This window comes from Aptenodytes patagonicus, chromosome Z (genome assembly GCF_965638725.1).
Source record: "Aptenodytes patagonicus chromosome Z, bAptPat1.pri.cur, whole genome shotgun sequence".
Classification (NCBI taxonomy): Eukaryota; Metazoa; Chordata; class Aves; order Sphenisciformes; family Spheniscidae; genus Aptenodytes; species Aptenodytes patagonicus.
This window is the reverse complement of record NC_134982.1, coordinates 70300067-70324558: the sequence shown is the minus strand read 5'-3', so window position 1 is coordinate 70324558 and position 24492 is coordinate 70300067. Positions and strand designations below refer to the sequence as shown.

General features: G+C 37.0%; 1 protein-coding gene across 8 annotated transcripts in view; it reads left to right on the top strand.

Annotated features, from left to right (window-relative positions):
* The window catches only part of DMXL1 (Dmx like 1), a 91685-nt gene that overhangs the window by 57109 nt on the left and 10084 nt on the right, over positions 1–24492 (top strand). For 3 of the 8 annotated variants that reach the window (XM_076362569.1, XM_076362563.1, XM_076362562.1), the window contains 11 exons: positions 1281–1529; positions 1917–2030; positions 9293–9456; positions 10470–10609; positions 10938–11023; positions 13519–13720; positions 14990–15107; positions 16729–16791; positions 20098–20184; positions 20858–20979; positions 21095–21236. In XM_076362569.1, coding sequence (XP_076218684.1) covers positions 1281–1529; positions 1917–2030; positions 9293–9456; positions 10470–10609; positions 10938–11023; positions 13519–13720; positions 14990–15107; positions 16729–16791; positions 20098–20184; positions 20858–20979; positions 21095–21236 — 1487 coding nt within the window. The remainder of the gene's footprint in view (positions 1–1280; positions 1530–1916; positions 2031–9292; positions 9457–10469; positions 10610–10937; positions 11024–13518; positions 13721–14989; positions 15108–16728; positions 16792–20097; positions 20185–20857; positions 20980–21094; positions 21237–24492) is intronic. The other 5 variants (XM_076362567.1, XM_076362565.1, XM_076362566.1 and 2 more) reach the window with 3 other exon arrangements.

Here is a 24492-nt window from a genome sequence, read left to right as displayed (position 1 = left end):
TGCTGGGGTCTATGCTAATGAAGCTACACTGCTCACATTAGAGGGAGTGTAAGCTACGTAATATATGTCTGTATGAGCTTCAGTTTACAGCACTCACTTTAATGTAAGCGTAACCAAGAAATATGCTTTTATGTTACGGGATTTGTTTTTTCAATGAGAAAACTTCAAATTAAAAAAGTCTTTTGGAGAACCTTAAGCAGTCTTGTGTTTGCTGTACTGTTTTTCCTTTTCTGCAAAATGTTCTGTCACTGAATCTACAGATTTTAGAGATAAATCAGATTGTCATCTATTTTCTCCTTATTTCATTAGTTGCAGAGTTAAATTTCTAATGAATGAGACAAGGAATTGTTAGCAGGTGTGCTTATAGGTAACATCACCTTGAACTGATTTCTCTATTTTTTTAATAGCTTCACATGCTTTATGTGCAAATGAGAGAGTATGACACAAAGCAGAATTCTTTGGCCACTGCTGCTTGTATTTTCTCTATGTGCACAAAGTGACACAGAGCCACATCTGAAACATCTCTTTACAACTTTTTGTGGGAGCATAAAAACACTGCAAGATGTTTAGTACTTGGGTGAAAGAAAACTTGTCAGACAATGCGTAGTTCAGGTCGATGCCCATGATTTTTGGTTGGTTTTTACCACTGTAAAGTGAGAATAGAACATTTCAACTTAGTGTTACGCTGGAGTTATAAATCTAACTGGTGAAACAAGCACCACAGGAAAGTCAATGAGCAGATTAGTATTTTTATCTTAAGTATAAGATTTGGATGCTATGTATTGAATGTACTGTGAGGCACTGGATTAAAAGTAGATAATAAAGAGCTAACCCTTTGCTGAAAGAATTGAGGAGCCAGAAAAGAGGGAGCTTGAGAGATGGGGGGAAGAAAGATTCGTGTAAGTAATGTAACTAAATGTTGTATCATAGAGTTTCAGTACCAGGGAGTTGAATTAAAGCTGCCAGTGTTTTATTTAAGATATATACCAAAATTTGAGTGCTTTTTTGTTATTTTTTTCCTCTTATTCTTGAAAAGTTGCTATGTATTTCTTTTAACTGTTAGTCCAAAACATGAAGCTGAAAAGCTGTAATAAACTGTTAAAAATAAATAGCATGCCACTTTCTCCTGGAGTTTTCAATTTCGTCTAAAGCTTAAAATTTTTCTACACTGGAAGGTACTAAATAACGTAGGTTACCAGTCAAAATACCCATGATAATCGAGAGTATGTTCACACACACATATATGCTTTTTTCTTTTTTCTTTTTTTTTTTATAAACAGGAATAACAGCTCTAATACGTCTCTTGAATTCTGCTGGTGAGGAAGCCCAGCCAGGTCTCACAGTTTTACTTTGTGAAATTCTAACTGCAGTCTATCTGAGTCTGTTCATCCATGGCCTAGCAACACATTCTAGCAATGAGTTGTATAGAATTATGGCTCATCCACTTAACAACAAAATGTGGTCTGCTATCTTTGGAGGAGGAGCTCATATGCCCAGCAGAGGACAACTGCAATTAAAGACAAAAACTGGTTAGTTCTATTGTTTTACTTCTATTTGTCTTCTGGGTTTTTTAAGAAAATGATGTGACTGCTGAAAGCTTAAGAGTAGTTGCTTTAAATAGTTCATGTTCAGTAATAATTCGATGTTTCTATATCTGCAAAGAAAAACAAAGATCTAAAATTATTGGCATAGATAATTGTGTAGAAGAGAGTAGGAAGCAGAAGTGAATGTTACTGAAATAAGGTTTCCAAGTAGCACAACTGCTGTAATGTGAGGGGGTTAAGTTCATCTTAAAAAGATGATTTTCAGTACTATTACAGCCTAGTTTTTAATGTTCATTTTAAAGCTTTCCAGTTCTCTCATAACAGGAATATATTCCCATTTTACAAATACAGTATGTTTTCTCTCTTTGGCAGGTAGGCACTTCCCAATGCCTAGCCCACATCAGGTAGTAGTGTTCTCCATGGAATGTGTTGGGTTTTCCAAATCCCTTACTGCCTTCAGTACTCATAGTCCTACCAAATCTTCAGGCAAGATACTAGATTTAGTACTAGGCCTCTACATGCAGTTTGCTATGTGTGATTTTTTTTGCATACGTAGAAAGACAGAAAAACTTCTGTTTGCAAGCCATGACATCAAAATTTAAAGCAAAGTTTTGTAATTAAAGCAGCAATTGAATTGGGCCTTTTTAAAAAAGAAAACTGGCAGTGCTGTTGTATTCTTATTACACTTCATTTGAAATCAATGTTAAATATAAAATGACTTTGACCATGGTTTGAAAGGATCAGAAGTGTTTCATATCTTTGTTGGAGAGCTGCTTGTTTTGCTTTTTGAATATAAGCATTATTATGCATGTGGATTTCTAAGTGTTCATTCTAGACATTACAAAGAAAAGGTGTCTTGTTGATATTCAATTTTTGTAGTCTGAGAACCCTTTAGGAAAGCAAACAATCTTCAGGTTTTAAATTCAGATGATTATAAATTACCCTGAGGTCCAGAATGAATTCTGTAATGCTTTTCTTCTTGATACAGATTTGTGCTTTGTAATTTAGTTGGACTTCTATAAAACCAATTTTATACAGATAAATTTACTTAAACTATGGTGACTTCGTACGTCACATCTGAATATAGATACACAATATAACCTGAACGATACAATTTTCATTATTATATTGTTATTGATATTATATGTATGTTACATATAAAAATGTCTTACCTTGCATTTAAGGAAAACTGGAAATGTAGTCTGTTTAAATACAGACTTTGTCAGACGTTTAGAAAAGTATTTTCAGAGTAGAGGTCTTTAATCAAAAGTGAGCTCTTATTCTAGATCTGATCAGTTTTCTCTGTGGTATTGAATAAATATTTCTCATTATAATTTTGTTAAGGTAAATATATTTGCCATATCAGAATTGTTGGAAGGCATAACTGGCTTTTGTTGGCAATTCTAACTTTCCTAGGTGTTGGTAACTGTATACTGAGGTGTGTTAATGCTGCTGCTACTACTGTTTTAAAATTATACTTGTTTTTACATAGAAATGTATTCTGAAATGTATACTAAATGCCTGTCTATTGCATGTTTTTCTTAAAATGAATGTTGGCTGGCTGATCGCAGAATTAGTAAAACTGTTGCTGGAAGACTCAAGAAGCTGAAACTGAAAATTTAAGGGAAGAAGGGACCTTTTTAAATACTAATTTGTAGGGATAATCAAACACTGGAAGAGGGCCTAGAGGGGTTGTGGTGTCTTCATCTTTGGAGTTATTCAAAACTTGGAACAAACTAGGCCATCATGTAAGCAAGCCCTGTTCTGAGCAAGGGGCTGAACCAGGTCCCTTCCAACCTATGTAATTCTAGGATTCTGTAGGTCTCTTATTTGTTTTTAATGTGTGTTTATCTAGAACAAATTTGGGACAAGGAATTTTGGAGAAACATCTTTCTCTGTCACTTTAAATTAAAAAAAAAAAAGGACTCCCAGTGAAGCAGAGGAGCTGGATTAAAATCAGCTATATTTTTGTGCGTTTACTGTCATCTCTTACTTTTTCTTCTGACACCCAGAAAAGAACACTGAGAAGTGACTGGAATGCTTGTTCCAGTCAACTATGGCACATTTTTCCACAGTATGATTTAGACTTTGTATAGCTTCCCATTTTGTTATGCATAACTAGACTCTTTTTTCTTAAGTTTATTTTGAATTTTTCTGAAAAGTTTTCACTCTCAAATGGAGATTAAAAGTAAAAAATTCTTAACACTAAAAATTCTAATGTAATAACACTATATGTCCTGCACATCTTCTCCTCCTTGCTTCCCCCCCCACCCCGCCCCAATCCTTTAGCACTTTATCTGAATGTGGATGTTGATCTCCAAGTTTCAAATTTAAGAGATTATAGTACTATGTACAGTGCTGACCAATGAAGTTATGTGATTTCCCTTTCTGCTTTTTGCTTTAGTTGACTTGAGCATATAATAGCTTTGGATATAAGATTTCTTTTAAACAAATGTGATCTTTCTTTAAGACACAAACTAAAAAACAGGAACCAAAAAATAGTTCCTGGTAGTCTTGTAAAATCCTGGTCTCTGTTAGGAATTAGTCTGTATGAAAAACTATTGTTTTATCGCCTCTTTCATAGTAAAGAGCAGACAAAGCATAGCAGTTTGAATGCTTTTTAGAGCTGCCTGACATGTTATACTTTCCAGCCGTGTTTCTTGTTTTTGCAGTTGCAGCAAATGATTTTGACAAACTGGGTTAGCATTTGAGAATTTACATTGTCTTAAAATTGTGGATATGTTTTGTTTTCAAAGAGGCAATTAGCATCTGAAAAATAATCCTATTGTTGAATATAGTAGATCTTTTCAGAATCATATTTACCATGTAGTTTCTCTTCAAAACTGACTCAGAATACTGTTTTGTAACTTAAGTCTATATAGAGATGGTAAGTCCTCTATAATCCAGAGGGTTCTTAAGGAAAAGTTTGAATTTTGCTTTAACAGTTAGAAATCTGTAATTTCTTTTCATATATTCAATTATTCCATGCTACAAGATTAAATTAAATGCAGAACTACTTCCAAAACTTGAGTATTTTACAAGTATATTTTATAGACTTAAAGTTGTCATTTTGGGTTTCAGATGTAGAAAATCAGAAATCTGATAATACTTAACTATTAAGACGAGTTATTTTTCTCTGCTGATTGTCCTAACTTTCCAAGCAATTAGAAAAGTTTTGACACAAATACTATTTCTGAGTACTGTCATAGTTGTACTTGCTATTGTAGGTCCTTGCACAAGCTGGAAGGTTTTAAAACTTGAGGAATCTGTATCCTTTTATCTATTCTGAGATTAAGCCATTCCTGGAGGTGAAGCCTAAAAATAAAGACCTTTTACTGTTGTTTCCAATTTGCTGGTGGAATTGAATAGCACTGTTGGATTTAGTCCAAAGCAGAAAGCTTCTAGTCCGAAGCACTACTAATGCAAGTTCAGTTTTGTTGTTGTTTTAGATTCTGGATGAAACCTACCCCACAGTAGGTACAGCAAGCAGATAAATGCAAGAGTTCTAAGGGTTTGTTTTTTTCTTTACAACTGCCAAGCAAAAACTTGGCCAAACACCAAATTCATCTTCTGCTTAGATGCTCTGTTACTCTAGGTCAGACATTTATAAAATCTGTAATGGCAGTATGTTTTCTAGGAGGTCATGAATAATGGTTTGTGGAGAGCAAGTGAAAGCTACAAATTATTTCAGAGGATCTAACAAGAGAAATACATGCATAAGACTGACAGCGGGACTGCACATCCTATGGATAAGTTTTATGTGCACATCCTCATTATCAAGGCATCTGTTTTTCAAAACCTCTGGCATGTTAGACAAAACTCATCACAGCAAGAGCTGACAGTTTATCATTTCTCCCTTCTTATGTACATATAGTAATCAAACTGCAGCTTACGGAACTTAATTTCAGTTGCTACTGTTGAGTGCTAATTCATTAAATTTATCACCTTGGCCACACCGGCTATTGCCCATGAGTAAGCAGAATATCATGTCAAAAAATTCAGGATTTGTAACCTTGCGAAATGCAAATTCTTTTTAGGTTTGAAGTTGAAATGTCCAGAAGTGTTACTAGGCTGCTGTTCTAGTTGGCTTTCATAGCTTCCCAAAGAATTACAGAAATCTGTGCAGGGCTTTACACTCACTAAAATGATTCGAGGTGTGATTCAAAATCAGTATTTCTTTGTCATGTCTCTCTCATTCCACTCTGTTCTGGGCTTCAGCAGTGCTGATATTTGTTGATGCCTGCAATCAAGGGTGAGGTTTTGCAAGAGGACAACTTATAATTTTACATCTCTTAATCAAGACTTGCATTTTCCATATGGTGTTGGGGTGTTGATGCTTCATGCCTGCACACAGTCTTCAGTAAAACACAGTAACTGACTTGCGTTTTAGTTTTTTTGGAAATTGAAAGAGATCTGCCTTTTAGCTCTTCCTGGGAAGGTGGAAGGGAGGTGATGTGGGCAAAAAGTCTTTTGAATATCATTGTATGTGTTAGATCTTGGCAGAAATAGAAGCATTTTCCTTGTCTGAAATATTACAATATTCTTGGATAATAACATAAATTGTATATTTATCTTAGAAGTAAAATGGAACCAAAGATAAATGTTTTGAATGCAAAAAACATGTAAAAGAGTTTTAACTAGAAATATATGAGAAATTTGAAAGTGACTATAATTGATGATCTGAAATCCCAAATGACGAAGTCAGATTTTTAATGAATTTGTTAATTTATCTAAAGATTTTTAGAATGCAAAAGAAAGAAATTGGCATTATTAGTATGTATTTCAAACCATTTAGATGCTTGTACTTTCGTGTGGCTTAAATATTGAATTTTTTCCAACGGCTAGCCTGCAGTATTCTTAAAAATACAAAGAATGATCCAACAGAATGGAAAAAAGTACTGTTTTAAAGTAAAGCATTTGCTTTTTGAATTCTGCTTAGAAAACCAACCTGCAAGCATGTACTTGCTTATTTCTGTATCATGCAACACTTGCTCCTTATTTTATGCCTCGTGAATATTTTTTTTAAGCAATTGCTAAAAATTCATACAGTGATGCATGTGCATGCTCTTTCTAAGCTGATGAGCTTTAAATAATGAAATGAAAATGCATTGTACTGCAGCTATTATATTTACGACTTTTAGTACAGGTAAGTGGATTTCAAATAATATCCCTAACAGGAAAAAAAAAATTATGATACAGTATAGGAGCGCAACACAAACTGTTAAAATATCCCAGTTTCAAGATGAAAGATGAGATACTGTCTTCAGCTTTTAAAAGAATCTATATATAAATTATTTTATAGTTCAGCTGCTTGTAGTGGTAATGGTCATCCTCATATGTGGTCAGATATGTTTTTGAAAATCCTTGGAAAAACATGCTTTTTTCTGGTCCAAAAATGACTAGAAAATATGAAAAAGTTCCATCAGCCACTGTGAATACAGAGAATTTGCCCATTTGAAGGAAAAAAAAAAAGAATTAAAAAATCATGGTTGTGAGGTATTAAAAAAAAAAGGTTTTTTTAAAAATCAACTTAAATCTTACTTCCCTTAGGATTTACAGTTGGCTCAGTTTGTGAGCCAACTTACGAGCATGTAAGTCTTACATGTGGAATATAACTGTTCTTAAATGAGCGCTGTTTTTCTTTTGTCCAGAGTGTTAGACCTTCTGTTTTTCAAGTGATTGGAGTACCCATAAGAGTTTTGAAGGAAATAGTCTTTCAAGCATCTATCAAGACTCAAAGGTTTCCTGTGGATAAAACATGTAAACAAACAAAAGAAAAAAGGGTATAGGAAATACTTCTTTGTAGTAGTGCACTCCAGGCATTCGTAGGGATGCTGGCTCTTTTTGTGCCATCCCCGGCATTATTAACAGGAGAAAGTAATTTCAGAAGCTTCAGTGGAAGTTAGGTTTGTGGGCCCTTGGTGGCAGAAGGGAATAAGGAAAGTTAAAACAATAAAGCACCCATTTGCGTTTGTGATGTTCATAACAGTTCATCTTTGCAATCCGTCTGGCCCAACTTATTGATGCTTGAATTCAGTGACAGGGATGTCTAATCTCCAGGTCAGCTCTTTTAGCCTGCAGATTTGCTTTCTTGGAGCCTATTTATTACTGCTGTTAGATCAGCCAAAGACTCAAATCATAAGGCAACCCACATTCCCTTTTACTTAAGAGATGTTTAGATGAGATCTTTTATGACTAGCTGCCTGATCACATTATTGCTCTATGCAAAACAAAAACCCCACTTAATTAAGCAAGAAACAATGAAAAGGTTTTTCTATACTCTTCTTCCCCAACTGCTTTTTTTTTTTTTGCATTTAAGAAAAAGTAGTGGGGTGGAACTTAAGTGTGTTCTGTGATTCTTTTGGGTGATGTCATAGTTTTCAAACCTTAACGGGAAGAGGGAGATTTTAAAATGCTTAAGAAAAAAGTAAATGTTCAGTACTTGGTTAAATAGGTGTTGAAAGTTTTGGGGACTTCAAAAAGCAGTTCAGAAAATCGACTCCCTTTTTATCTTAATGTTTTAGCTTTCTTTGTTTTACCTAGGTTTTGAACCCATTCAGTTATTTCACTGTAGAAACTAATCTCCATGCATCTACTTGAAAATAAAAAATAAATTTTACAATCAAGTAGGAAATGGATTCAAGTCCATTTTGTCTGTAATGGAAGATGAATGAAGGCCACCATGTTGTATCAAATCTCCAAATATGATTCCCTTTCTCCCTTGTCTCTTCTACTTCAGAAGTGTTCTGGCTCTCCAGAACACTAACTTACTGATCAGGAACAGTGACAATCAATGTCATTCCTTCTCTACTAACAGAAAGGCTGTATGGAGTACAATTCACCTACCAAGAACCAGAATGATTTCAGGTTATCAGATGGTTATGTGAGCCTCTTTTTAAGTAAGCTGTTACTTTTTCCATATTTGTGAAGTTGATGCTTCTTAATTAACAAGAAAATAAGGGATCTGAAATGAAGCTTGCTTGTTCATTCATTTATGATATAAGTGCATTAAGATGTTTCTGATAGCTTGGATAAACTGTTTCCTTGAGTACTGTAATCATCAAGAATGTAATTCAAATAAATCTCTCGTATACACTTGTTGGGGGAAGTGAGGGGACCCCTCAACTCCTAGGAGTTAGAGTATTATTACAAATAATTAGTCCTTCCTTGTTTGATAAGGTATATATCGGATTGTATTAGTTAAAATGGGATTTTTTATATTTGCTGGAGAAATATATTGTCAGGACATATGGATTTATCAGAATTTAACTGTTTAGAAGAAAGTACAGACCTCTTCTGGAAGGAGACAAGGAGTTAAAACTTGGAGTAGGAATGGCAACCTTAGATATTTGTACTATATATTCTGAAAAACAAGACTCTTGGGCTTGTCTTAAAAAACAAGCATAATCAGTATTCAGTAGTGCTTATTAAAGTAACTTAGTTTTGCAGTATTGTTGCTTGAGCAACAATATTTGTCATCTTTGTTATAGGAAAAAAGCTTCTAATGCAGTTATGGGTGTACTCTGCTATTCTATATTATTTGTGCTGGGGGTTTTCCCCTTCTGGATTTCTAGTTCAGTATTAGTTTTGCATATTTGAGGATTAACATTCTCTACACTTATTTGCGACAGAAATAAAACTTGTAATGAGGAAGATTTTTACTTTCTATTATAAATTCCTTTATTAAAAGCAGTAGAGAGGTGGAGCAGACAATTTAAAGCAACGTACTGTATTTTTTTGCTCTGTAGGTGATGGAGAGACACAGCAAAAACGTTACAGGCTTTCATCAAAAACCTCTCCAAAAGAGAGTTCTCAATCACTTGCATTGCCATTGGTAGACCAAGAATCTCCGTCTTACAAAGAAAGATTTATTCCTCCTGAGCTTAGCATCTGGGATTATTTCATTGCAAAGGTAATTTTTTCGCTATTATAACAGTTACATATCTATCACTTCTGGAATGGTAATTTTTTTCTTCTTAGTCTTTATTCTAGGTATTGATTTACATGTGTGATAGAAGCTGCTGGTTTTTATTACTCATATTTAGCTTTTTCTAAAACACTGCCTATAGATATTTTTTGAAACAGCTTTCTTAAAAACTGTTGCTATGAAATTAATTTGTTTTCAGATGCTATGAAGAAAACATGTTGCTTTTTACAGTTGCAGAGTACAAATGTATAAGTAATTATGGATCAGCTATTTAGATGAACAAGGAGATGTGAAAAGCTTTTTATCATCTTTTTCAAATGGGTGAAATGAACATGTATACCTACTAGAAATCAAATTACGTTGCCTTCTGTCAAGTCTGTTGTGGCAGATCTTTCTTTGTAGAAAGTTACATAATTGTATGGGGTTGTATGTCACATTTCTGTGTTAACTATTAGCCATATCAGCAAAATAAATATGTAAGCAGTATTTTAGGAACAAGGACAAAAAAAGAAATTGTAAATACTGAATAACACAGTGGGGCACTGATGGTGGGCTTATCATATGTGCTGAACTCTGTAGGCAAGGGATAGGATTTTCTTGTTCTTTAGTCCTCTGAGCCCTTGGAAGAACTAGAGAGAAAATACACTGGTGGTTTTGGCTGCTCCCTGACAAATAACAAGCTTGTGTGTCCTATGTGTGGTTTGATATATCTGACGTGAAAGTAAAGCAAAATAAGAATTGGAAAACTGTTAGTATTTTCATTTTCAGCATTAGAATTTTGAGTAATGTAAAAAATAGTTAAGCTGTTAAAGTATGCAATGCTCATGGACAGTTACCCTTTTCATGAGGTACAAACTCCAATGTTACTAATTGAGTAAGATGATATGCCTGCTTTTTTATAAAAAGCATTAAATATTATAATGATGTATTTTTAAAAAGATAATTTAAAACTAGATGTTAGCTAGAAGATACTCAAGGAATATTGTTTAAATTTTTAGCCTTTTCTTCCATCACAAAGTAGAGTGGAATATGATTCAGAAGAGAGTCAGGAAAGTGGCGAAGATGATGAAGATATTGATGGAGATGTGTTTGCATCAAATTCACATAATCAAGAGCATTCTAATTCAAATTCATACAGGTAAGTAACTCTTTAGAATGCAAGATGTTCTGCAATGGCTAGACTTGCATTTCTGGCCTTTTACTTTTGAGATAATCCACCAGTTACTTGATATTTCATGGCAGTGCATCATCTAGACTTAGTAGTTAATTTTTCAATGACTATAATCTTTAATACATGGTATAGTGACTTTTGAATTCAAAGTGTCTATAATATTCTAAAATACTGTTTGTAGTTATCAGCAGTTTATAATGAGAATTTAAAGCTCTAAATTTAAATCCTAATTGTGAATAAGTGAGAAAAATTTATTTTCCTATTAGTAAATGACTTACTAGTGCTTTCTTGTTAGTTGGTCGCTGATGAGATTGGCAATGGTTCAGCTGGTACTTCACAATTTGAAGATTTTCTACCCTTTGGCTGGACATGATCTTTCAGGTAATAAGCAGCAGAGTTGTCTTTTCATACTCAATAACATTTAAAATGTTAAAATGTTAAAAAAAACATTACATTTAAAATCAGTAATGTGTTAAATAATATATATGTTTGTCCTGGTTTCGGCAGGGATAGAGTTAATTTCCTTCCTAGTAGCTGGTACAGTGCTGTGTTTTGGATTTAGGGTGAGAATAAAGTTGATAACGCACCGATGTTTTAGTTGTTGCTAGGTAATGCTTACACTAGCCAAGGACTTTTTAGTTTTCCATGCTCTACTGACTGAGAAGGCTGCAGGTGCACAAGAAGCTGGGAGGGGGCACAGCCAAACTGGCCAAAGGGACATTCCATACCATGTGATGTCATGCTCAGTACATAAACTGGAGAAAGCTGGCCGGGGGGGGGGGGGGGGGGGGGGCGCTGCTCGGGGACTGGCTGGGCATTGGTCGGCAGGTGGTGAGCAATTGTACTGTGCATCACTTGCTTTGTGTATTATTATTATTATCATCATCATATTATTATTATCATTTTATTTCAATTATTAAACTGTTTTTATCTCAACCCACGAGTTTTTCTCACTTGTGCTCTTCCAATTGTCTCCCCCATCCCACCGGGTCGGGGGGAGTGAGCGAGCGGCTGTGTGGTGCTCAGTTGCCGACTGAGGTTAAACCACGACAATGTTGTAGCTTTATTTTTAATTCAGAACTTCTTCTTAATTTTTCCATGATCTGTGAGTAATTGTTCTGATACTGTTTATCATACAGGTATATTTATGAAATAACACGGTGGGTGGGTAAGATGAGCGGGTGAGAAGGAATGCTCAGTAGCTAGCAGAAGTCTCTGCATACTTAGGTTTTTTCTTTGCCTCTTAGGCATACAAGAATGTTTACAATGTTTATTTCTTAGTGGAAACCCAATAGTTTTTTGTAATTCAAGTTACACCATTCCTACTCCTTGTTTCATAGAGTCGTAGAATCATGGAATGGTTTGGGTTGGAAGGGACCTTTAAAGACGATCTAGTCCAACCACCCTGTTGTGGGCAGGGACACCTTTCACTAGACCAGGTTGCTCAAAGCCCCATCCAACCTGACCTTGAACACTTCCAGCCATTAGATGGCTCAACTTCTCTGGAAACCTGTTCCAGTGTCTCCCCATCCTCATCATAAAAAAATTTCTTCCTTATATGTGATATAAATCTACGCTCTTTTAGTTTAAAACCATTACTCCTTGTCCTGTCGCTACAGGCCTTGGTAAAAAGTCGTTCTCCATCTTTCTTGTAAGTCCCCTTTAAGTTTTGAAAGACTGCAATAAGGTGTCCCAGGAGCTCCTCTTCTCCAGGCTGAACAAACCCAACTCTCACAGCCTTTCTTCATAGCAGAGGTGTTCCATCCCTCTGACTGTTTTTGTGGCCCTCCTCTGGACCTGCTCTAGTGGGTCCATGTCTTTCTTGTACTGGGACCCCAGAACTGGATGCAATACTCCAGGGCGGTCTCATGAGAATGAATTAGAGGGGGCAAATCACCTCTCTCGCCCTGCTGGGCACCCTTCTTTTGATGCAGCTCAGGATGCGATTGGCTTTCTGGGCTGCAAGTGCACATTGGCAGCTCATGTCCAGTTTTTCATCCACCAGTCCTTCCCTGCAGGGCTGCTCTCAATCCATTCGTCACTCAGTCTGTATTGATACTGGTGATTGCCCTGACCCAGTTGCAGGGCCTCACACTTGTCCTTATTGAACTTCATGATGTTCATGTGCACCAACTCCTCAAGCCTGTCAAGGTCCCTCTGGATGGCATACCTTCCCTCTAGCAAATCAACTGCACCACTCATCTTGGTGTTATCTGCAAACTTGCTGAGGGTGCACTCACTACCACTGTCTGTGTCATTATCAAAGATATTGAACAGTACCGATCCCAATACACATCCTGGAGGGGCACCACTTGTTACCGATCTCCATTTGGACATTGAGCCATTAACTGCAACTCTTTGGATTCAGTCATTCAGCCAGTTCCTTATCCATCAAATAGTCCATCCATCAAATCCATATTGCTCCAGTTTAGAGATAAGGATGTTGTGTGGGACCGTGTCAAAGGCCTTACAGAAGTCAAAATAGAGGATATCGGTTTCTCTTGCCTTGTCCACCAGCACAGTCAGTCCATCATAGAATGCCACCAGATTAGTCAGGCACTGTTTGCCCTTTGTGAAGCCATGTTGACTTTCTCTCATCACCTGCCTGTCATCCATATGCCTTGACATAGCTTCCAGAAGGATCTGTTCCATGATATTTAATTTCTGTCAGCATTGGAGAAGTCTGTTTCTGTATTTAGCAATGATAGCACAAAGCAGTTCATCTTTTTATACTTGCAAATATCAAGCTGAGGTTTGAATAAAGCTTACTTTTGGAGATATTTGAAATACACTTCAGTCATCAGCTGTGGAATTATCTTCGTCAAGATCATATTGGAGAAGGAAGGGTTTCTATTATTGTTTGCTTCTCTTTGTAGAGCTTCCAGTTAGCTCACCGATATGCCATGCAGTTTTGAAAACACTACAGCGCTGGGAACAAGTTCTTCTCCGACGTCTTGAGCTATATGGGGGTCCACCTCAACATTATATTTCAGTTCATGCTTCTGAAGATGCCCTAGCTGCTGGTCCTGCATTGCTTCGTCATAAAACTTTACTTGAGCCTACAAACACTCCATTCAGGTGGGTCTAATTTCTGTAAACACTGGCTCTAATATCTTCAGTATACATGAAGCATTATGTTGTTAGTACATGTGATAGACCATAATTTTGATAACTATATAATGCCAGTTTCTAGATTTGCTCTAATCCATTGTGAAATTGTGGGTACACATCAGAATTCATGCATCTCTGGTCCAAAGCAAGGTCAGGAAAAACAATCAGAAGTTTCTAATTTTTTTAAGTTCTTTTATTGAAGTTTAACATACTGATTTTGAGTGTCTCTGTGGAAAAACTATGGTTGACAATAAAATAAAGAATAACAAATTTGCCCTGAGAGATAATTAAGTATGAGTGACAATGAATTAAATAATTGCCCCACCTTTGGAGGGAATAAAATTTTGTTGTTATCAGTATCTTTTCCTAAAATCAGAGAAGGAATATTTACTATTTATAATATTCGCATAGTTATGACTCCACATAATTGCATGTTCAGCCAGAAAAGTGTTCTCAGTTTCTTAAATTGTCACTTTTTAAATAGATTTCTGCCTTTTTAATCTTACTATCATCTGTGGTTGCAGAATCAACAGAAAGTCTGTCTTTTTGTTGTAAAATACCTCAGAATTGTCATGGTTTTAGTAATTGGAGTTGATTAAAAAGGAACAGCTTAACATGTATCTGCTGCCTGGCACTGTTTTTAAATTATGATTTAAGGTGATTTAGGGTTTGATGGTTTTTGGCCTGCCATAAGCAGCTATTTTTGTATTTACAAGTTTTGCTTGAGCATACAGTTTCTAGGGATAAGCATTAGCATTTATGAGATCTGATTCTACAATCCTTCCAATGTTGTTACTGAAAAGTCACGGTTATTTCAGAGATGTTACACAGCTGATGATGTGTTCCTAGCAGGAAGTGTTAGTCATTCATTGTCCATGTGATAGAAGCACTCATTAGCAATAAACAGAGATGATCCATATTGTAAAGAATGAGGTGGACTAATAAATAATCTGTATGCTGACCTTACTGTTGTGTAATCTCTTAAAGAGATTTTTCTCATTTGTCCCAAGATAGGAGGTGAAAATGCTACAAGTTCTTCTTCCTTTTGCACCTCCTCTCACATGTAGGTTTGTCAGGAAGATGGTACCAGAATGCTTCTGAATAGGTCTTGTACAGTGTTTAGAGAGCTGTAGTTCTGCTTCAGTACTTCTCCTGACTATGGTTTGATTAGAATATAAGGTATTGCAGTCTAAGTATGAGCATGATGTAAATATTCGTTTTAACTTTGTTCTGTAGATCTAACAGTCATGTTGCACTATCTGTGAAGAGGCTCTGGCAGTACTTGGTTAAACAGGAAGAAGTCCAGGAAACCTTTATCAGAAATATTTTTACAAAGAAGCGATGCCTAAACGAGGTTGGTGTGGTATATAAAATGCATAAAATGTTGCAGGTCAATCTATGAGCTTTCACTTAAGTTATTTGATTGGCTTGTTTACTTTCTAGAGCATGAATGGATAATATACTTGGCTATGACTCTAAATCTGCAGTATTTCACATTAAAAAATCGTTGTCCATTGTTTCATTGAAAACAAAAGTAATCAGTCTTTGACTGTAGACTGACAACTAACACCACTTAGCTACAGTCAGCCTCTTAGTTAAGATCACTATAAAAGCTGCCTCAAAAGAATGACAACCTTTACAATTTCAAAGTTTAAAACTGGTAACCTAATCAGTCAAAGTTCTAAAAGTTTGAGTTTGTCCCTACCATAGTCATCCTGAGTTTCTATCCACTGGTTTCTATCATGTTATGATTCAATTTTAATAAGAAAAATGGTCATACGACAGTTAATATTTCTGTCCCTGATAACTTGTCCCAGTGTCTAGCTGGATTCCAGATTCCAGATTCAGTTAAATGTTTTAAAGTTGTGGTTCTGTAATGGAGTTTTGGGCTGTTTTTTTCTCCTTCTTTAGTTGCTCCTTTTCTTTCTTACTCACACTGACTCCCAATAATTCAAAAGAATCACTTGCATTATAGAAAAACTATGGAGTAGCAGAAACAGGGGAAAAAAGCAGATCTGAACAAATGAAACATGCAGGAGAAAAAGAGTATTCATGACTAGTAAAGCCATGGCAGTGAAGAGTTCTATATGAGCTAATCTTTGTTCTGTCACAACTCGAATATTAGCTTGTTTGAGTATTTGTGCCTAATTGTGTTCACTACAGACTGCAGTTAAAAGGAAAATTGTTCCTTTTGTCTTGTCCTTTGAAGATGCACCATTTCTGATCATGTCTTATGTTAATGCAGCCATGTTGCTATGCTGTATGGAAACGTATTTAGGAATATTTTAGATGTGCATTACGTGTTTCCAAGTAGGATCATTGACAGCCTTACACCGCATAGGAGTGTTAGCTTTATTTTGTATCATAGAATCATTGAGGTTGGAAAAGACCTCTAAGATCGAGTCCAACCGTCAGCCCAACACCACCATGCCCACTAAACCATGTCCCTAAGCGCCTCATCTACACGTCTTTTAAATACCTCCAGGGATGGGGACTCCACCACTTCCCTGGGCAGCCTGTTCCAATGTTTCACCACTCTTTCAGTAAAGACATTTTTCCTTACATCCAATCTAAACCTCCCCTGCCGCAACTTGAGGCCATTTCCTCTCGTCCTATCGCTTGTTACTTCGGAGAAAAGACCAACACCCACCTCGCTACAACCTCCTTTCAGGTAGTTGTAGAGAGCATATCCTTTTGTTACTGTTAAAATGCCAATGGAGATAGCTTATTTTCCAAGAAATTTGACTTTTGAGATGGACAAGATGAAGTGTATTCTGTACTGAATATAGAGTTTAGAATTTGCTAATTACTGTTAATACATAAAATACGTATGTGTGTGTGTGCGCAAACATGCTGTTGTGTTTCCATTGTTCTATGTAGGGATAAACAACAAGGAATTAAGGATTTCCTTGATACCTTGCATGTTATGTCTTATCTTTATTCTTTGTTCTGTGGTTGTTCTTTCCTTGGTGAAGTCATTAGAGGAGCACAATGAAACCATGAAAAATTCTGTGGTGGAGGAGTCCATCGTCAATAAGGTACACAGCAGTAATGCTCAAATTAATTAGACCTTACATCATTATGAAATATTTCCTCTTTGAAATGGTGCTGATCTCCCTTAAAAAAATCTTTGCTGACATACCAAATAAACTTAAAAATTCAGTTTTGCAAGCGATTGAGTTAAATTAGTCTTGTAATAGAGCCTATCAGAAACTAAATGTATCTTAGAAAGCTGAATTAAACAACCAGGTAAGAAAAATATGTATTATCAAATTCCATAGCTATGCCAAGTGAAGAGCTGAGGTTGAGATTTGCCCAAGTGACAAAAATTCAGTAGTACTATGGGAATACAGTATATACTGGAGCTTTCACCAGTAGGAGATGGCTATAATAGTTGTCTATAAATGAAGGTGGTTAACTGAAGTTAGAGCAGTTTGTTAGCATGGTACCGAAAATTTTTGCTGAGCCTTAGTTTTAACATAGAATCATAGAATCATTAAGGTTGGAAAAGACCTCTAAGGTCATCGAGTCCAACCGTCAATCTAACACCACCATGCCCACTAAACCATGTCCCTAAGCGCCTCATCTACATGTCTTTTAAATACTTCCAGGGATGGTGACTCAACCACTTCCCTGGGCAGCCTGTTCCAATGTTTAACCACTCTTTCAGTAAAGACATTTTTCCTCATGTCCAATCTAAACCTCCCCGGCACAACTTGAGGCCATTTCCTCTTGACCTATTGCTGGTTACTTGGGAGAAGAGACCGACCCCCACCTCGCTACAGCCTCCTTGCAGGGAGTTGTAGAGAGCGATGAGGTCTCCCCTGAGCCTCCTTTTCTCCAGGCTAAACAACCCCAGTTCCCTCAGCCGCTCCTCATAAGACTTGTTCTCCAGACCCCTCACCAGCCTCGTTGCCCTTCTCTGGACACGCTCCAGCACCTCAACATCCTTCTTGTAGTGAGGGGCCCAAAACTGAACACAGTATTCGAGGTGCGGCCTCACCAGGGCCGAGTACAGGGGCACGATCACTTCCCTGCTCCTGCTGGCCGCACTATTTCTGATACAGGCCAGGATGCCATTGGCCACCTTGGCTGCCTGGGCACACTGCCGGCTCATGTTCAGCCGGCTGTCGACCAACACCCCCAGGTCCTTTTGCGCCAGGCAGCTTTCCAGCCACTCTGCCCCAAGCCTGTAGCGTTGCATGGGGTTGTTGTGGCCGAAGTGCAGGATCTGGCACTTGGCCTTGTTGAATCTCATACAGCTGGCCTCGGCCCATCGATCCAGCCTGTCCAGGTCCCTCTGCAGAGCCTTCCTACCCTCGAGCAGATCAACACTCCCACCCAACTTGGTGTCGTCTGCGAACTTACTGAGGGTGCACTCGATCCCCTCATCCAGATCATTGATAAAGATATTGAACAAGACCGGCCCCAGTACTGAGCCCTGGGGAACACCGCTCGTGACCGGCCGCCAACTGGATTGAACTCCATTCACCACAACTCTCTGGGCCCGGCCGTCCAGCCAGTTTTTGACCCAGCGCAGGGTGCACCTGTCTAAGCCGTGAGCCACCAGCTTCTCGAGGAGAATGCTGTGGGAGACAGTGTCAAAGGCCTTACTGAAGTCCAGGCAGACCACATCCACAGCCTTTCCCTCATCCACCAGGTGGGTCACCTGGTCATAGAAGGAGATCAGGTTGGTCAAGCAGGACCTGCCTCTCATGAACCTGTGCTGGCTGGGCCTGATCCCCTGGTTGTCCCGCACATGCCTTGTGAGCGCCCTCAAGATGAACGGCTCCGTAATCTTCCCCGGCACCGAGGTCAGGCTGACAGGCCTGTAGTTCCCCAGATCCTCCTTCCGGCCCTTCTTGTAGATGGGCGTCACATCGGCAAGCCTCCAGTCAAAACATGGTGACAAATGAACCCATATAGCAACTTTATTGAAAGATTGGTATGAGAGACTAAAAAGTTATAATACTATGCCTAGAAATGCAAATAAATACTGTATTCTTCAGGTGTTCTTTTACAAAACTAGTGAGAAGGCAGAAATGAGAACACCCTGTGATGCCCTTGGACTACCTTATTGTTATTAATTATGCGATAAAGCAGTATTAGCAAGTAGGTAATTGGAACTGACTGGGGAAAAAATCTTAATTTCATGTGGGTTTGTTCACCACACAACGCAGATCATATTTTTGTAGCTGTTTGTTGCTGCAGTTTTCTGCAGGTTTACATACGTAAGATCACTGGAGTATCAATTTTGTTTTAATCTTAAAAAAGGTATTCTACTTCACGGTGTATAACAGCTACAGACTTTTCAGACTTTGAAAAAGACTGTTTGCAGTTTTTTGACAGCACCATCTTACTGTTTTTCAACTAAAATATCCTTGTTTAAATCTTTCAAAGACCAGATAATTAAGAAATTGAAGGGGAGAGGCTGGGAAATGGTGGTTCCAGAATAATTCTTTGTGTTTTGAAGAAAATACAGAATTTTACATTTGTAATTCAGGTTTGAATTTTTGTGTTACCGTTTGTTTGGCAATGTTGGGTTTTTTAACTGTAAAATTATTTTGTAACTACAACAGACTGGAGTCTGTAATTTATCAGTTTAATACTTGCAATGCTGAGCTCTTTAATTTTGAACAGGAGTACTACAGTGCTGATAGAGTTTAGAATTTTGTTGTGTGGTGGCATATACCTGGATGCATTTCTAAAATACAAAAAGGTAGACAAGATTCAAATACAACATTAGATCACATTGCGGGGCAGGGGGAAGAAAATGTGATAGTGAAAAGTTTGTGGTACTGGTAATGTGCAGGATTCCAGATTTATTTAATTGTGGAGAATGGTGAATAGATAAGCTGACAAAGTTCAGATGTATTTTCCTGCTCAGGATCCTGTCTGTATGTACCTTTGGACTATTTCATCAGTTTCAGTGGTGAAAAGTGTTTGCTAAGAGCATGAAAAGACTTAACAAATTTTTTTAAGAACAAAACATCAAGACTCAATTTTTTATTATCAACACCCCCAAGTATGCACATAGCCTTGCTGGTTTTCAGCATCCCTGAAAAATTTGAGAATGAACACAGTACTGTGACTTCTGTGACAAATTACGCTTTCTGTGTTGCTGTGGTAATCTCAACATGGCAGTGGGAAGCTAGATTATTACACACGAAACAGGTTTACCCTAATTATTACAGGTTATATTTGTCATATTTTCTTGGAATTAAAACTGAGAAAAAAAATTACATGGAATTTCATACAATCCAGTGTTTGGTCTCTGTATTTCCAGTAAAAAGCAGTGTTGCATAGAAGTTTGCATTTAAGTATGCTTTACTTTTTAAATACAGATAGAAACAGATTTGGGATACCCAGGAGGCAAGGCAAGAATAATCCATAAAGAGTCTGACATCATTACTGCTTTTGCAGTCAATAAGGTGAGTATAAAGGAGGTAGGATAATCTAATTGTGTTGTACTTCCACCTGATAAACAGGTGGTAGTCCCATTGTGAATGGGTGAGAGATCCTTTGCCAGCCATCCTGCTACAGCTTGAACTCTCAGTGCTCCCTTCTCTAAAGCACTTCATAATTATCTTTTCATAATTAAACAGTTCTACTGCAAATTGTCTTTTTTCTATTGTGCAATGGATTGAGGGAAGGTGTGGTGGTCTCTACTGTTTCTTTAAGCTTGTGTGTAGGAATGTTTTTCCTTCTCTGTCGAAGACAATCAGGAAGTCATCTTTTCTTCTCCTGTTCAACCATTTAAGCCTTAAGAAGCAGAGGAGGAGAACTTGGTTGCAAGCATTGTAGTATAGTTACTTCTTGTTTATCCTGTGAGGAAAGCAAGGAGAAACTAGAGCTGCTTGAGAGGTATAAAATACAAATACTGTGTGATGCTATCCCAGATGCAAATAAACTTTTAGAAGGGAAATGTCAGGTTTAGACAGTTTAAGTATATAGATTTGCAGCCATAAATGTTTGGGTTTTGTAAATTGATTAAGTGCATGTTTTTGTGAACAACTGTACCATAAGGAGAGAAAATAAAAAAAGCACCTTTTTTGAGTATTCCTTTTGTATCTGCCTTTGTGTGTGTTTGTGACTTTTTTGCAGGCAAATCGGAACTGCATTGCAATAGCATCGAGTCATGACATTCAAGAATTAGATGTTTCTGCGATTTTAGCTACACAAATCTATACCTGGGTTGATGATGATGTGGAAATAGAAAATAAAGGGTATACTTTCTATGTTTCCAGTATCACAGTTTGACTGTGTATAAATCAGTGTAACAAAGCACAGTATTTTATGTTGTTGTTTGGAATCTAACTTATAATATTGTTTCGTTTATAGGGCTGATGATTTCTTAGTTATACATGCTCGTGATGATCTGGTAAATGTTCAGGGAACCACTCCTTATACTCATAGTAATCCCGGCACACCTATCAATATGCCTTGGCTTGGTAGTACACAAACTGGCAGGGGTGCATCTGTGGTAAGTCGCTTGTCAAAGATTAGCCTTATGTACTCTATCTACTTCTCTCCTTTTGTCTGTTCAGTGTTGCTGGTTATATTTTACAATTAGCATGTAAGTAAATGTAGTTTTTCTGTGTAATCAAGACAAGCTGGAATTTTTTATAATCATTAGATTAATAGGTTAAAATACTGCACAGAATTTAAGGTACACCAACTAAGCAAGCAAAGTTTTTAGTCAAGCCATATATGCTTTCTATACTTAAGATACATCATTTAAAAATAAAGAGTAAGGATTCAGGTAAGAAGTTGCAGCTTTGTTCTTTGACTTGAAGCCAAATGCTGTATCTAAAAAGTATATATTCAGGAGATTTCAGGGTATAAATTCATAACAACTGGGTAGAAATATTTGTGTGAAATATCGAGGTAGCTTTTATTTTAAGCACAATCTTAAGTTTCATTCTGAGTTCCAGACTATTCCAGCTTTTATTTAAAAGTAAATATCAACTTCTGCTCTGGTACAAAGTACCATTGTAGTGCACTGTATATTAGTACGAGCCTGTATTAGAGAAAGGACAGTGAATGAACTCCTAAAGCAGATTTCACTGGCAGGACAGAGGCTTCAAATGAAATGGATTAAGCTCTGGAAACTGAGCAACTTAAATTTGGGGAAAAATGGGGATTCTTGGTTTCATAAGAAAAATGAGGAAGGCAGTCCTGCAGAAATAGGACCAACTACAAACATGATGCATAGTTTGAACTACAAGTCACACTGATGTATGACTGTTTATCTCCACAGCTGTTGTCAGCTCTGTCTTCTTTGAAGTGCTGCACAGTTTTGCCATAACTCTGCTTGGTAGCATTATTAAATACCTCACTTCTGAAGATTGTGTTTTAGTGAAACTGATTATGTCCTCTGTTCGGCATTTCTGAAATACGCTAGCGTGGGGGACACCCAGTAAAGTGTGACTATGTCCACATGAGCAAATTGATCCTTCTGATCACAGAGGTGACACCTGCACAAGGGTAACTCTTACTTTTAGAAAGATTCTGTGTCTGGAGTGAAGCTTGGCACTGAGCAAAAAGCTATTAGCTCAAATTTAATTCAGATCAAATGATAATTCTAGTCTGGCCATTGACATACCTACCTTAGTTCCTATGCAGCACAGATGCTCTCTAATAACGCAGATCTGTTGAGTAGTTAGCTGGGAGGTGCTTATTTGGACCCACTTAACTGGACTGAAATGGTCATACAAGACACCCATACCTCTCAGCCTATCTGCACATAGATGTGGAGTTTTCCTGGATAACTGAATGCATTAAGTCTTGTGATTTGGCTGCACTTTGTGGTGTTTAACAGCTCTGAGCAAGTCGATAAGTGGTGGCAGAATGAAAGAACCATATGTTAATTTGTATTGCAGTTGATTTTTGAAAATATTTGATGATTAGGCGGAGTAAATAAGGAATGAGCATTATAAGAACGATAATGTTATCCACACATGGAAGTGGGTATTGTGCCAATACCTACACCTCTTCCTTCTATTTAGGAACTACTGATCCTAGTTGCCAGTTTTGCAGCTCTGGTATCACAATCAGGTCTCTTCTGCAAATATTCTTTGAATGACTTTGCCACTTTCTCCTCTCACTTCTATTTTTATATATATATATGTATGTATAGAGTTTGTGTGTGTTTGTGTATTTCTCAACAAAGAAATTACATAATCTATTAATGTAAAGTATTCTTATGACTTCTTAGTTTATATGTAGTAAAACTTTCTAACCTGAAGATATATGTCTGTTTGTTGAATGCGTTTGCTGTTAAACTTTGGACCTAAATTTTATTTGGCATACTGTTTGACTGTGGCAGAGTAGAGGACCAACCACAGCACACAACGACACCTGCCTACTAGGGAGGGGAGACAAAGGTACTGAATGAAGGACAAAGTAAATGAAGGAAGATATAGGGATTCTTGGGAGAAAATAGTATTACTGTGGAAGGACTCAAATCTGGAGGAAAACCAGCTTCACCAAAATCTTTCTGTTGCTACTATTTGTTACTTTGTTCCTTCAGATACTGCTTTCAATCCTTGTTCCCGTCTTTGCTTTTCCATAATTTGCAGCCCATTTAGTAGATATAGTCCACTGTTCTTTACCATTACTGGCTTTTCAGTCTTGTTGTCTTTGCTTCACTTCCATGAACAGGGGAAACTATTTGCCTTATGATACTCAGGCAGTTAATGTTTTATTAGCCCTAAGGGTTTTTTGTTACTCTTCTTCACTGTTTCTTGTTATGCAGTTCATACAAGGTAAGTAAGGAGGCTCACCACCAGATCCTTCAGTACAGTATGTTTACACAGTTCTTACAGGAGGTGTTTCTAAGAAAGCACTGAAGTAAATAGTACGTACTGTCAGCTTTGAAACCCAGGTAATGTTCAACAGCTTGTCTTCCAAACCAGTATGATTGACACCAATATTCACCAGTTTAATAACTGGTGGATCGGATTTTAAGCTTTTTAGTTCTTCAGTCTTACTGTACATTAGGCATAAAGCACCTAATTCTTCAACAAAGTAATGGGTGTTCTAGCCATCAGCTATTGTTAAGGGGAAACTAGCAGTATCAAATATCAGTTACATTGGTAATGGAAGTATTTGCATTTGATAATGATACTTAGCTTCTAAATCAGAGAAGCTGCACCAGAGATTTATGTTAGCTTAGTCTTTCAAAGGCACGTTTCTGTAAGCATGCGTTTTTCCAAAGCATAATCCAGTAGGGGTCAGGAGATCACGATGCATGCTTATCTGTTGAATGAAGGAATATGATTTCCATTGACTTCTGGGTAAAAGTTGGTAGCTATAAAACACAACACAGCTCTTCATTTTGGTGAAGAAATAGAATGAGCATGAATAATTTTTTCTTTCACTTACACAGAGAGATAAATTGTAAGTTTAGAGAGCAAAGTATTGCAATTATTTACTGATTGGTATAATGCACTAATGTTTGAAGAATATCATCCTCTGTTGTCTTGTCCTAAATCTTACAAGGTATATATTGTTTTATTCACCAATGTTTTACCAAACCGTTGAGCTTTTTTCCTTGTCATTTAAAGTACTTACAGGAAAAAAGGAAAATATTTATTTGAAAATCTTATTTTTTTATCTTCAGGAAAGTGTTTTGAAATAAACTTGGGTAACCGAGAGTCATAAGACTTTCTCTTCAACAAATAATAAAGCTTTGAGAATTGAAAGATCTAAATCTGCTTCCAAAATGTAGTCAACAG